At 25.1% G+C, this 12,038-nt stretch overlaps 1 protein-coding gene and 1 long non-coding RNA gene across 13 annotated transcripts in view; one reads left to right on the top strand and one right to left on the bottom strand.

Annotated features, from left to right (window-relative positions):
* Positions 1–12,038, bottom strand: part of LOC147908567 (uncharacterized) — a 186,552-nt gene that overhangs the window by 115,077 nt on the left and 59,437 nt on the right. The window lies entirely within an intron of this gene.
* Positions 474–7,336, top strand: LOC147908572 (uncharacterized). Of its 5 annotated transcripts, XR_015546264.1 has the most exons (10): positions 477–3,081; positions 3,350–3,469; positions 3,578–3,695; positions 3,806–4,067; positions 4,197–4,313; positions 4,378–4,468; positions 4,765–4,910; positions 6,019–6,151; positions 6,304–6,474; positions 7,145–7,336. XR_015546264.1 is itself a non-coding variant. In XM_087409977.1 (9 exons), exons 1-9 carry the CDS (start codon positions 3,027–3,029, stop codon positions 6,352–6,354), a joined length of 1,098 nt encoding a protein of 365 aa, XP_087266103.1. In that variant the 5' UTR covers positions 476–3,026; the 3' UTR covers positions 6,355–7,336. The 5 variants fall into 5 exon arrangements, 4 of the variants coding, with proteins under 4 accessions (XP_087266105.1, XP_087266103.1, XP_087266102.1 ...); XM_087409977.1 differs by having other exon boundaries at positions 476–3,086; positions 6,304–7,336; XM_087409976.1 differs by having other exon boundaries at positions 6,304–7,336.

Here is a 12,038-nt window from a genome sequence, read left to right as displayed (position 1 = left end):
GTATTAGAATAAGTCATATTGAGATCTAAACTTTAAAATAAAATTGTGTTACAAACTCTCTCTTTCTCTCTCTCTCTCTCTCTCTCTCTCTCTCTCTCTCTCTCGGTATTATTTCTTTATTTGATTCTTTCTGTTAAAGATATATTTGTTAAGATATTTTTTTTAAGTAAATAATTATCAGCGTTAACACTTTTAAACATTCGAAAATTTAGTATATTATTTATAAAATTATCAAAAACAAAAAATATAATGGTATTTCCGTGCTCATCGATAAAAAAAGGAGAAAAAATTACATTATCTTACTATCTCTAAAATACTTAAGGCTAAAGAGCGTAACAATAACATTCTTCTTATAGATAAAATTTGAGAGTACGAACAGAAATTATTATATAATTGAGTGAAAAAAGTTAAAAGTTTTAAGTGCTGAATACGCTTGCGCAACTTTTTTCTACTCGAAACGACTCTCACCTCACCTTCCCCCTGCAAAGGGGACCACAATTTCCATAATTGTACTGTTGGGTTTTCGACTTTCCACGCGAAGCGATTCTCGCCCTATCTCTTCCCCTGAAAAGGGGTGCACAACTTTCATAATTATACTGTTGCACATGTTTTAGTATTTGAGAGTATCATTATGAACATTCATTCTTAACAGAGCTGCTTCCGTTGTTGTTAATATTTATCAACACAAATTATTTTCTTACTTAACTTTAATTTTATAATTGTGAGCAAAAGTGCTTGTAAGCAATCGAGCTATAATAATATATGAAGGCAATCGAACTGTAGGCAATAATACATGTAGCCAAAAGTAACTCCGTTTTTAAAATTGTTGATAAACTTTTCGAGATTTTCCGGACTTTCTGAATAAGTTAAAAAGACAGACGGATTCTGGTGATTCATGTTTGGACGGATAAGGCATCAAATTGTACCTTGTATTGTAAGGATTAATTCTTATTGAAAATATTAATCATGCAGATTATAATTTAAAAAATAAATGTATCATATATTAAGCTAAACGATAAAATATTTCAAAAGTATCTTATTAGAAAGCGAAAGACTTTAATTGCAATAGATTAAGTACCTTACTTTATGTACTTACTGTCATGTACCTATCATATTCTACGCGATAATGAAGTGATTCAATAACAGTACGGTGTAAATATAAGTAATGCAATAGTATTCAGCTTAAAAAATAAAAAAATAATTTTTGGAAAATCTTGTACAGCGCCACATTTATGAAAAATTATTAAAGAAGACATAGAAGAATAAAATTATTAAAATTAAGGTACTAGTATATAAAATTCTTGTGGTGCATTAAAATTGTGCATTTTTTACAATACTTTAAATAAAATAAAAAATGCATTTAAAAAATGTATTTATTTTACTTTTGCTTCGAGTACGATTTTTTATGCACGTTGCTGTTAAACAATAAATAGTTATTATATATTGTATATTTTATTTCATATCAACTTTTATATATAAATATTTTAAATTAGAGTTTCTAATAAACATATAGTAAAACATAAAAAGAATAAGAATATTACGCTGTGCAATTAATTGGTACATGAGTGATACATATTAGAAATTTATCTATAAGAAAGGTAAAATAATATTTATTAAAATCGTTTATCGTGCTAATGTGAAATTAAAGTTGCGTATTTATCTAATTTTAATTACATAATTATTGATTATTGCGTATTTAATTAATTTTAATTATTTTTAAATTATAATTTTATCAAGAAGTTCCAGTATCGAAAAAGTTGAAGTTGAAGAATGTTTCTGTCAGTAAGTGTAGCCGATGAATAAAATTTAAGCACTAAAAACAAAGAAATGCATGAACTTTTGCGTGAACTTTTTATAAATAGACGATTCTCATGAGAAAGACTGACAAATGATAACTTTCAAATTGCTATCAACTATAAAAATCAATTAAATAAATCAATCAATCGTGTTTCGGTGCATTCGCACAACTCATAGTAAATTGGAAAATTTATATTAAAATTTACGTTAGAAGGAGAATATTTCATTTCATACAGAAATTGTCAGAATAAAATAAAAAGTATCTTGTAAATTATTAATTCAACGTCTGTATTTTAGTATTTCTATATACAGAATAATAAGAGGAATCACGCTGTGTGAAAAAATTATATGATCTATTTAAAAAAGTGAAGATGACCTTCATATCTTTTTAAAGATATGATAGTCAAATATCTCCACCCCACTCCTAGGAAAAAGTAACATAATTAAAATATTATATTTTTTCAAACTGTCCTATTTCCATTTTTTTGTATCATTTCTGAGAAAATTGATAAGGTGGAATACATCATATTAATAGTATCTATAAATTTTGTAAATTTTAATTTTTTAAGTCATACATTACATATAGAATTATGCAGAAAACATATTACAGAAAATATATTGAAAAATAAAACTGTTTCTACGATTAGAAAGAACAATTACATTATCTTCGATCGAATAGATTATCAACGACAATTTGAAATGGTAGTGATATTGAAGAAGTGAGCACTTTTCCTAAAAATGAAATGTATTTTATAAGTACACAAATGTGAAGCGTATAAAATTGAGATGTCGAAGGTATAAATAGGTTTGCGCAACTCTCTTACAGTTATCGCGCAAGTAGGTTTCTTAAGAATTTTTTTCTTTTTTATTATAATGAAGAGAACATCAGTAAAATTTCAATATCATTTTATTCCATCAATTATTTAGGTAGTCGTACATCGTATTCCGAGAAACGCTATTAAAGTGCTTCAATTTCAAGTAGTATCATGTGTTGTTTGCCATATACATACAAACAAATTAAGCAAATTATAATAAAATCGACGTTAGAAGAGAGAATGGGATATTTGATCGATATATGCAAAAAAGAGGGGATAAACTCATTCTCTTTCTTCGCAGTCATAGTTTGGAGCTTATAGAGAAATGATCTGCATTGAGACAGAATATTTTAGTCTTAATAAGACTCTTCTGCTCGTTATAGGATTGTGGCCATACAAACAATCAAAACTTATATGTCTTCAATTCGTCTTTCTGCTCAGTATTTTAATAAGCTGTATTTTATTTCAAGTAAGGTAATACTTTAATAATATCATTATAAAACAAGTAACAATAAATTGATAGCCATTATTTGTTAACACATTTATTAACACATATATCATAATTTATTTGTTTAAAAATGATTATTATTATATATATATTGTAATTATTTAGATATAAGGCCTCTACCTATGTTATATATTTAAAAGTTAATAACTTTGATGGCATAAAATTATAATATATATTCAAAAAAAATTATATTTTAATACAAGCTTGATAATACAATTATTGCTTTTAGTTAACAGCATTTTTAACTATCAAGTATACTTCTGACCTCGTCATTAACATTTTTTCTAATGTATTTTTCTTTATTATATTTGTAATAAAATACATCTCGTTTGCTGTTAACATCGAAAATGTAAGTTGGTTCGGTTATGTTCCGTTTGTGATTAGATAATACTAATAAGTATATTTTTATAGTTAGAAAATTTTATCAGATATATAAAGTGAATTGTTGAACTGACAGGTAAAGTATTTACTGAAGGAACTTCAGTATATATACAACGATTTAAAAGATGAATATGAAAATGTTATTATAGAAAAGTATAGCTACAATGCCAAATGGTACACGGTTATATTTACAAGTAATATAAATTTTTTATTGTATATCAGTACATATTCCATTCCAGACGCAAAGAGCAATTCAATATTTTTATATGAAATTTGTACTATAATCTTTTTTAATTTTTTCTAGTACTTTGTGCTTGTAGCGTAACTACATTAATTGTTGCTCAATTTTGGACGAGTATCATTGGCAACACTTTATTGAAAAACATAACTCAATCTCGTAATCTTCTTATCACAACGGAATATTTTATCGATCAAGAAAAACATTTTTATTTAATCGTGTTGCATACATATGTAGCTATTAGTATAGAATGTATCGCGTTGATAGCAATAGGAGCGATGGGTGTAGCATATTTACAACATATTTGTGGAATGCTTAGCATCTCAAGGTATACACAAGACAAATCAACAAAAATTCTAATTATAAACAAATGTGTATAATTATCTTGAACAAATCTACAGATTTTACTTTTAAATAGCAAAAGAAATAAGTTATATAATAAACGTATTTTTTACAGTTATCGTATTGAACGCGTAATGAGAATAAATATGCTTCAAAATAATACCTTAAAGAACGAAAATTTGATATTTAAAGGAATGATATATGCCATTGATATTCATCGACAAGCTATGAGGTTAGTATTTATATAATATTCATATATGTATAAATAATGCAATAATATTTATTTGTGCTTGAAGATTATCTAAACTGATGGTATCTAAACTTGAGATAATGTTATTTTGCTTAATCATAGTTGGAGTAATCTGTTTGAGCCTCAACCTTTTCCGAGTAAGTTTCAGACTTCTAAAAAAAGATTTGTACATTTACATAATATAATATTTACAAATTTATTATTTACTATTATAGAAGATATGCTGTTCAGGAATTTTCCTTCAAATTAAAGTTTTATTTTATTTTACATATAAGTTTTATTTTATAATCATTAATAATATTTATATTAATAAAATTTTTTAAATATTTAAACTTAGCATATTTCATTATACAACTTAGGATTAACATTTAGTAGAATAGTGCATTCTGTTATCACATGTACAAACAATATTTAAATAAAATTCGTATATTAGATTTTTCAGATTGATATATCTGAGGATAATGTCAATGAATTTCTATTTCCTTTTATATTCGTTATATCCAGTATTTTATACATGTTTATTGCCAATTATATTGGGCAAGATATTATGGATCACACTAATCATATATTCGTTACTGCGTAAGAGTATTTTTTATATAATATTATAATATACAGGGTATTCCATTTTAATTTTCACGTCAAAATATTTGTTTCGAATAGAACTAGAGACTCGATTCCACACAAGAAATTTTATTGAATATATAATGTCGTTACAAAAATTAGAACGAAAGAACGCGGACAAGACAAGATGGATGGACAAAGTGATGCTTTCTTTCCGGCGTATTTCCTTTAATCATAAGGGCATCCGTTTAATCTACGCAGTCAATAACTTACCTTTAGCCGCGTTTATGAGACGATCTCTGTCGATTGTAACAATATTTCAAAAATATAATAATATACAAAATATGGAAAAATATTTCATACAAAAGTTTTATGATCTAAAGTATGCGGTATAATGGATTTATATATTTATTATAAATAATCAATTTTCGAAAAAAAATTCGATTTTTCATAGCCGTATAAAGATTATGATCATTTTTATAATAGAATTGTATGGTTCTTTAAAAATATAATTACTTTAATTATTCTTTACTTAAAAATATTGAGATGCGATTATCAAAAATTTAGTAGTTTATAAGACATTTTTTATACTTTACCTTAAAATTTGTCAGAATGATATATAAAATATCTTGTAAACTATTGATTTTTCGATATCTTTATTTTAGCATTTATATGCAATCTTATATAGACATACAGAATTGATAGAATTATACAAATTCGAACAATTTCATTCATAATTTAAGATTATAACATTCATCTAAAAACATTCATATATAAAAAATAAGTTTTTTCGAAATTTGGTTTTACCAATTTTTATTATTATTTGACTCTCTGTACATTATACAACTTTAGACTGAAACATTTTTCCATATCTTTAATATTTTTCGAAATATTTTGATATTCAAAATGGAACACTCTGTATATGTGTGTTATATGCGCGCGCAGAGATACACGCGTACATATACATATAAATGTATTATAGTTATACATATATATATAATCTATGTATAAAGATATATCTTAAAAGTGAATGTAAGCATGTTATTTGGTAAATAAAATAATAACATTCTGAATATTGTTTACGTATATTTTCTTTTCATTTTCAAATTATCGTTTTTTATCACAGATACAACATTCAATGGTATACAGCTCCCTTGCACATACAAAATATTATACTCTTTTTGTTACAAAGAAGAGCCAAAAATTTTACTTTGACTGTCGGTGGATTATTCATTGCATCATTAGAATGTTTTGCAACGGTAAGAAAATAATACATTAAGTGTTAGAATATATTTGAAATAGCACTTTATAAGTAAATATATTATTTATATATATATATATATATTATATATATATATATATGTATGCGTACATATATATATATATACTCTAATAATATCATTTGTTATAGCTGGTGAAGGCTTCAGTGTCATACTTTACTGTTATATATTCTATACAATAACAAGCAAATGTAAAATCAGATTAATTGAGAACCTGATGAATGTAAATAATAAAAAATTAATATAAAATTTTTTGATATCATTACTTCACGTTTTTAGAAATTAAAGTGTCTCCGATTTAGGTATATATGTATATTATAAACCTATAATTTAGGGAACATAAAGCATTTTAAATATAACCAAAAAAACACGAAATATTTCAAATAAAATTTCAAATGTACAGTCCAGTAAAACTTATTGTTTAAAATAACTTAATTAGAGACGTTAATGCACATTATGTTCGCAAGGTATTAGAATAAGTCATATTGAGATCTAAACTTTAAAATAAAATTGTGTTACAAACTCTCTCTCTCTCTCTCTCTCTCTCTCTCTCTCTCTCTCTCTCTCTCTCTCTCTCTCTCTGTCTCTCTCTCTCTCTCGGTTATTTCTTTATTCGATTCTTTCTGTTAAAGATATTTTCTTTTAAGTAAATAATTATCAGCGTTAACACTTCGAAACATTCGAAAATTTAATATATTAGGTGTTGGAATTAATTCGTAGCGTTTTACAAGTGATGGGAAGTACTTTCATTAATGTATTTTTTAATGCTCATGTGAAATAAATAACATTCTTTCATTAAAAAACGCTACGAATTAATTCCAACACCTAATATTATTTATAAAATTAAACAAAAACAAAAAACATAATGGTATTTCCGTGCTCTTCAATAAAAAAAGAAAAAAAAATTGCATTATCTTACAATCTCTAAAATACTTAAGGTTAAAGAGCGTAATAATAACATTCTTCTTACAGATAAAATTTGAGAGTTCGAACAGAAATTACGAGTGTAAAAGTTTTAAGTGCTGAATACGCTTGCGCAACTTTTTTCGTGGAAATAATTGTCTCACAAGTAACTCTTTTTTATGCGAAATAGAACATCTGCTGAATTTTATTAGTATTAAATTGATCGTGTAATAAAAAATTTCATGAGAAATATTATTAAAATGCGAGTGTGTTTGATCCCATAACAGCAATCTTGCATATAAACGACATTACAAAAATTGCGTGAAAATTTATATCAGAAATGAGAACGTCATATAATATCTGATCGATGAATGCAGAAGAAAGAAATAAGTATTCCTTCGATATCTTATTGTTAGTCATATTTTGGAAATCGTAGAGAAATGATTTATGTTGATAAACGATACTTTGGTCTTAATAAAAGTCTTCTACTTATTGTAGGTTGGTGGCCTTATATCCAAACAAAATTTGTTCGATTTCGCTTTATTTTTTTCCTGAGTATTCTTACAACTGCTATTTCAAGTAAGACAATATCTCCCGTCTTAAATATTACTATTTTGAAAAAACCTGTACATTATATTATAATTTATAGAATATCCTCTGTTATAATATAATTTAATATTATAACTTATATTAAAAAATAATTATATATATGTATAATAATTATATCATAATTATTGTGTTCCGCAATTATCGGAACAACATTTCAACAGTAAAAATAATTACAATAAAAAAACTTTAATAGAAAAATATCATTATATATTAATGTCTGATACATATTATTAAAAGTGAGCAAAATAATTATTAAAAATTCATCTACAGAACTTTGGAATTTTAATAAACAGAAAAAAGATTTAGAAAGTAAAGAAAATGTGACATTTAATTCAATATTATAATTCATAAATTACAAAATTTATTTTCATATATTTATATATATATGTATATAAGTAAAAATTCGGAAATAACAATAACAAATACATTGTTAAGCTTTTTGATAAAAAAAATTATACAATAGATTAACTTTCTTTATTTGAAAATATAATAATGATTAATCCGAATAAATCAATAATTTAAATAAATATATTGTCCTTCCATTATTTTAACAGACATTCTCCACACAGCTTCAATATAATTTTTTACAGAATGAAACAAAAGAAGATATGTTTCATTACAGTTAATGAGTATTTCAATATCTTACTGTTCTCTATTCTACAAGTATGAAATAATAATTGTAAATTAAGATAAGTATGTATAAAAGTGAAAGAGATATAAGAAAGTAAGTGAGGGAAAGAAAGAGAAACGTAAACTAATTCAATCGAAATCGTCTAGCCCACGGTTTTAGCTGCCTGTAAGTATCGTTTTGACAAGAAGTAAAAATTATTATTTAAATAAAAAAATTGACATATAAAATATTTATAAAGAAATATAAAATTAAAGACTGACATTATATTAAGTCACAACATTGAAGTATATACATATATGTTAGAAGAGGTCATACCGCATCTGCGAAGTCTATTATCGCACGATTCCCTCTAATGAAATATGTATTTTTTTATGGAAAATAAACATCTGTTGCATTACTGCTATCAAATCGATCGTTTAACCATATACCTCTCTTCCAGAAAAGTATAAATTACCATCACGTGTTTTTTTGTATCCGACAATGATATTTCATTCTGCATTGCATTTAAATTAAATTAAACAATTTAGCTTAAAATTAATATAAAAAATTTATATAAAAAAATTTATTTAAAAAAGTATTTCATTGTACTTCAAGCATGTTAATATTTTGAACTTCAATAATTCAATAATTCGCATAATAAACAAAATATTAAATTCCAATTTGTAGCGATTTAAATAATGCAAAATGTATCAGAAAGGACAATAGATTTTTCATATTACTGTAATCTTTTCATTTATGGCGATTTAAAATGTTAGTATAATCGAAGATATAACATTATAATATAATATATTATAATAAAAATATAAAAAAATTTAATTTGAAATCATGTTAATTTTTCTTTTGATTTTATACATTAATTTATTGTATATATTTAGAAAAAGCGGTAATCCTTAAGAATATTATAATTGAATATAAAAAACATTATAAGGAAAACACGAATTTTATTATAATATAATACGACGTGACATATTATTTTTTACAGTTTAGAATATTTATGACTCTACAAATCAGATTTATTTAACAATCTTTCCTTTTTATAATATTATTGTACATTCTATTTACAATAAAATACTTTTGTTTAATATTAAAATTAAAATTGTATAATATAAAGTAAAATACTTATTTATATATTAGGTGTAGTAAAAAGAAATCCATTGTTTTTCCAATAAATGGCTTTAGTCATCTGTATCTCGTCTACACGTGATACAGATTACTAAAACCATTTATTGAAAAAATAATGGATTTCTTTTTACTACACCTAATATGTTATATTAAAAGTAATAAAAAAGGCTCTGTACTAATAAACAAAAGATAGTATAAAAGAAGGGCAAAGAGCCAATAACGTATAAAAGAATTATAATTTAAATAAGCAAAACTAATACAAAACAATTAAAATAAAATAAAATAAAAAAAACGTTTCAACTCCAATCGAGTCATTTTCAATGCAATCTTACAATAATATAAATATCGTTCTAAATTAAAAATTTGTACATAATCTTACAATATTCTTATAATTCCTTAACAAAAAATTTCTTCTTTCTGTGTAATACGCTGTGAGTCATTTTTATCAAGAATTAACAAAGTCATAAGAAAATTCTGGAAAAGTAACCGTAAACAAAAAGAATTAACAATAAGATAGGAAACAAGACCGTTTATGTTAAATAACATTACTTTAAATCCGAAGCGCCACTACGGTCTAAATATTAAGATGTTGAACTAATATATATTAGGTGTTGGAATTAATTCGTAGCGTTTTTTAATGAAAGAATGTTATTTATTTCACATGAGCATTAAAAAATACATTAATGAAAGTACTTCCCATCACTTGTAAAACGCTACGAATTAATTCCAACACCTAATATATTTTTCAAACGAATGAATTAATTTCAGAAATTATAATTACGTGTCGATATGGTTGTCGACATTAACGCAATTGATCTGAAATGTTAATAATCCCCCCAAAATTCCCCAAATTAATCTTAAAGAACTGTAATAAACTTATTGCGAAAAAATATATTGCCTTGGCCGGGAGTCGAACCCGGATCTCTTGCATTCCGTGCGAGAATGACATCTTGCCAGGCCTAATGTCACGTTAGAGCATCCGTCATGTAGGATCAACTCCGGTATATACGTCGCATCAAAAACTTAATTTATTAAATATTATTTATTATGTTTAAAGTAAACGAACTATATCAGTAAAAACTTTGTATTGTCTACTACTATGAAAAAAATAGAAATCCGAAATATTAAAAAATGAACTTTCTGAAACCCTTGCATTTTTGCCGTATATCCCAGAGTGGGATACATGGTGGGATACATAGTTACTTATAAATTTTTGCCTACATGTATTATTGCCTATAACTCTATTGCCATTTTATTTGTCTTTAAATACTATTTTCCATGTTTCTACTCGAAACGACTCTCTCGAGAAGACTCTCATCTTCCCCCTGCAAAGGGGAGCACAATTTCTATAATTATACTGTTGCACATGGGTTACGACTATCCATGCGAAACGACTCTCGCCCCATCTCTTCCCCTGCAAAGGGGCGCACAACTTCCATAATTATACTGTTGCACATGTTTTTGAGAGTATCATTATGAACATTCATTCTTAACAGAGTTGCTTCCGTAGTTGTTAATATTTACCAACACAAATTATTTACTTACTTAACTTTAATTTTATTTTATAATTTGTGCGCAAAAGTGCTTGTAGCTATAAGCATTAATACATGTAGGCAATCGAACTGTAGGCAATAATACATGTAAGCAAAAGTAACTCCGTTTTTAAAATTGTTGATAAACTTTTCGAGATTTTCCGAACTTTCTGAATAAGTGAAAAAGACAGACGGATTCCGGTGATTCATGTTTGGACGGATAAGGCACCAAATTGTACCTTGTATTGTAAAGATTAATTCTTATTGAAAATATTAATCATGCAGATTATAATTTAAAAAATAAATGTATCATATATTGAGCTAAACGATAAAATATTTCAAAAGTATCTTATTAGAAAGAGAAAAACTTTAATTGCAGAAGATTAAGTATCTTACTTTATGTACTTACTGTCATGTACCTATTATATTCTACGCGATAACGAAGTTATTATAGATTATTATAGATTATAGATTCAATAACCTGTAAAAATATAAGTAATGCAATAGTAATCAGCTTAAAAAATAAAAAAATAATTTTTGGAAAATCTTGTACAGCGTCACATTTATAATAAATTATTAAAGAAGACATAGCAGAATAAAATTATTAAAATTAAGATACTAGTATATCCAATTCTTGTAGTGCATTAAATTTGTGCATTTTTTGCAATACTTTAAATAAAATAAAAAATGCATATGTATTTATTTTACTTTTACTTCAAGTACTATTTTTTATGCACGTTGCTGTTAAACATTAAATAGTTATTATATATTATATATTTTATTTCATATCAACTTTTATAAACAAATATGTTAAATTAGAGATTCTGATAAACATATAATAAAACAAAAACATAAAAAGAATAAGAATATTACGCTGTGCTGTGCAATTAATTGGTACATGAGTGAAACATATTAGAAATTTATCTATAAGAAAGGTAAAATAATATTTATTAAAATTGTTTATCGTGCTAATGTGAAATTAAAGTTGAGTATTTATCCAATTTTAATTATATAATTATTGATTATTGCGTATTTAACTAATTTTAATTATTTTTAAATTATAATTTTA

The sequence above is a fragment of the Acromyrmex echinatior genome, chromosome 9 (assembly GCF_024713525.1).
Source record: "Acromyrmex echinatior isolate Ae372 chromosome 9, ASM2471352v2, whole genome shotgun sequence".
In the NCBI taxonomy this organism is placed as follows: Eukaryota; Metazoa; Arthropoda; class Insecta; order Hymenoptera; family Formicidae; genus Acromyrmex; species Acromyrmex echinatior.
This window is presented reverse-complemented; position numbering and strand designations above follow the sequence as displayed.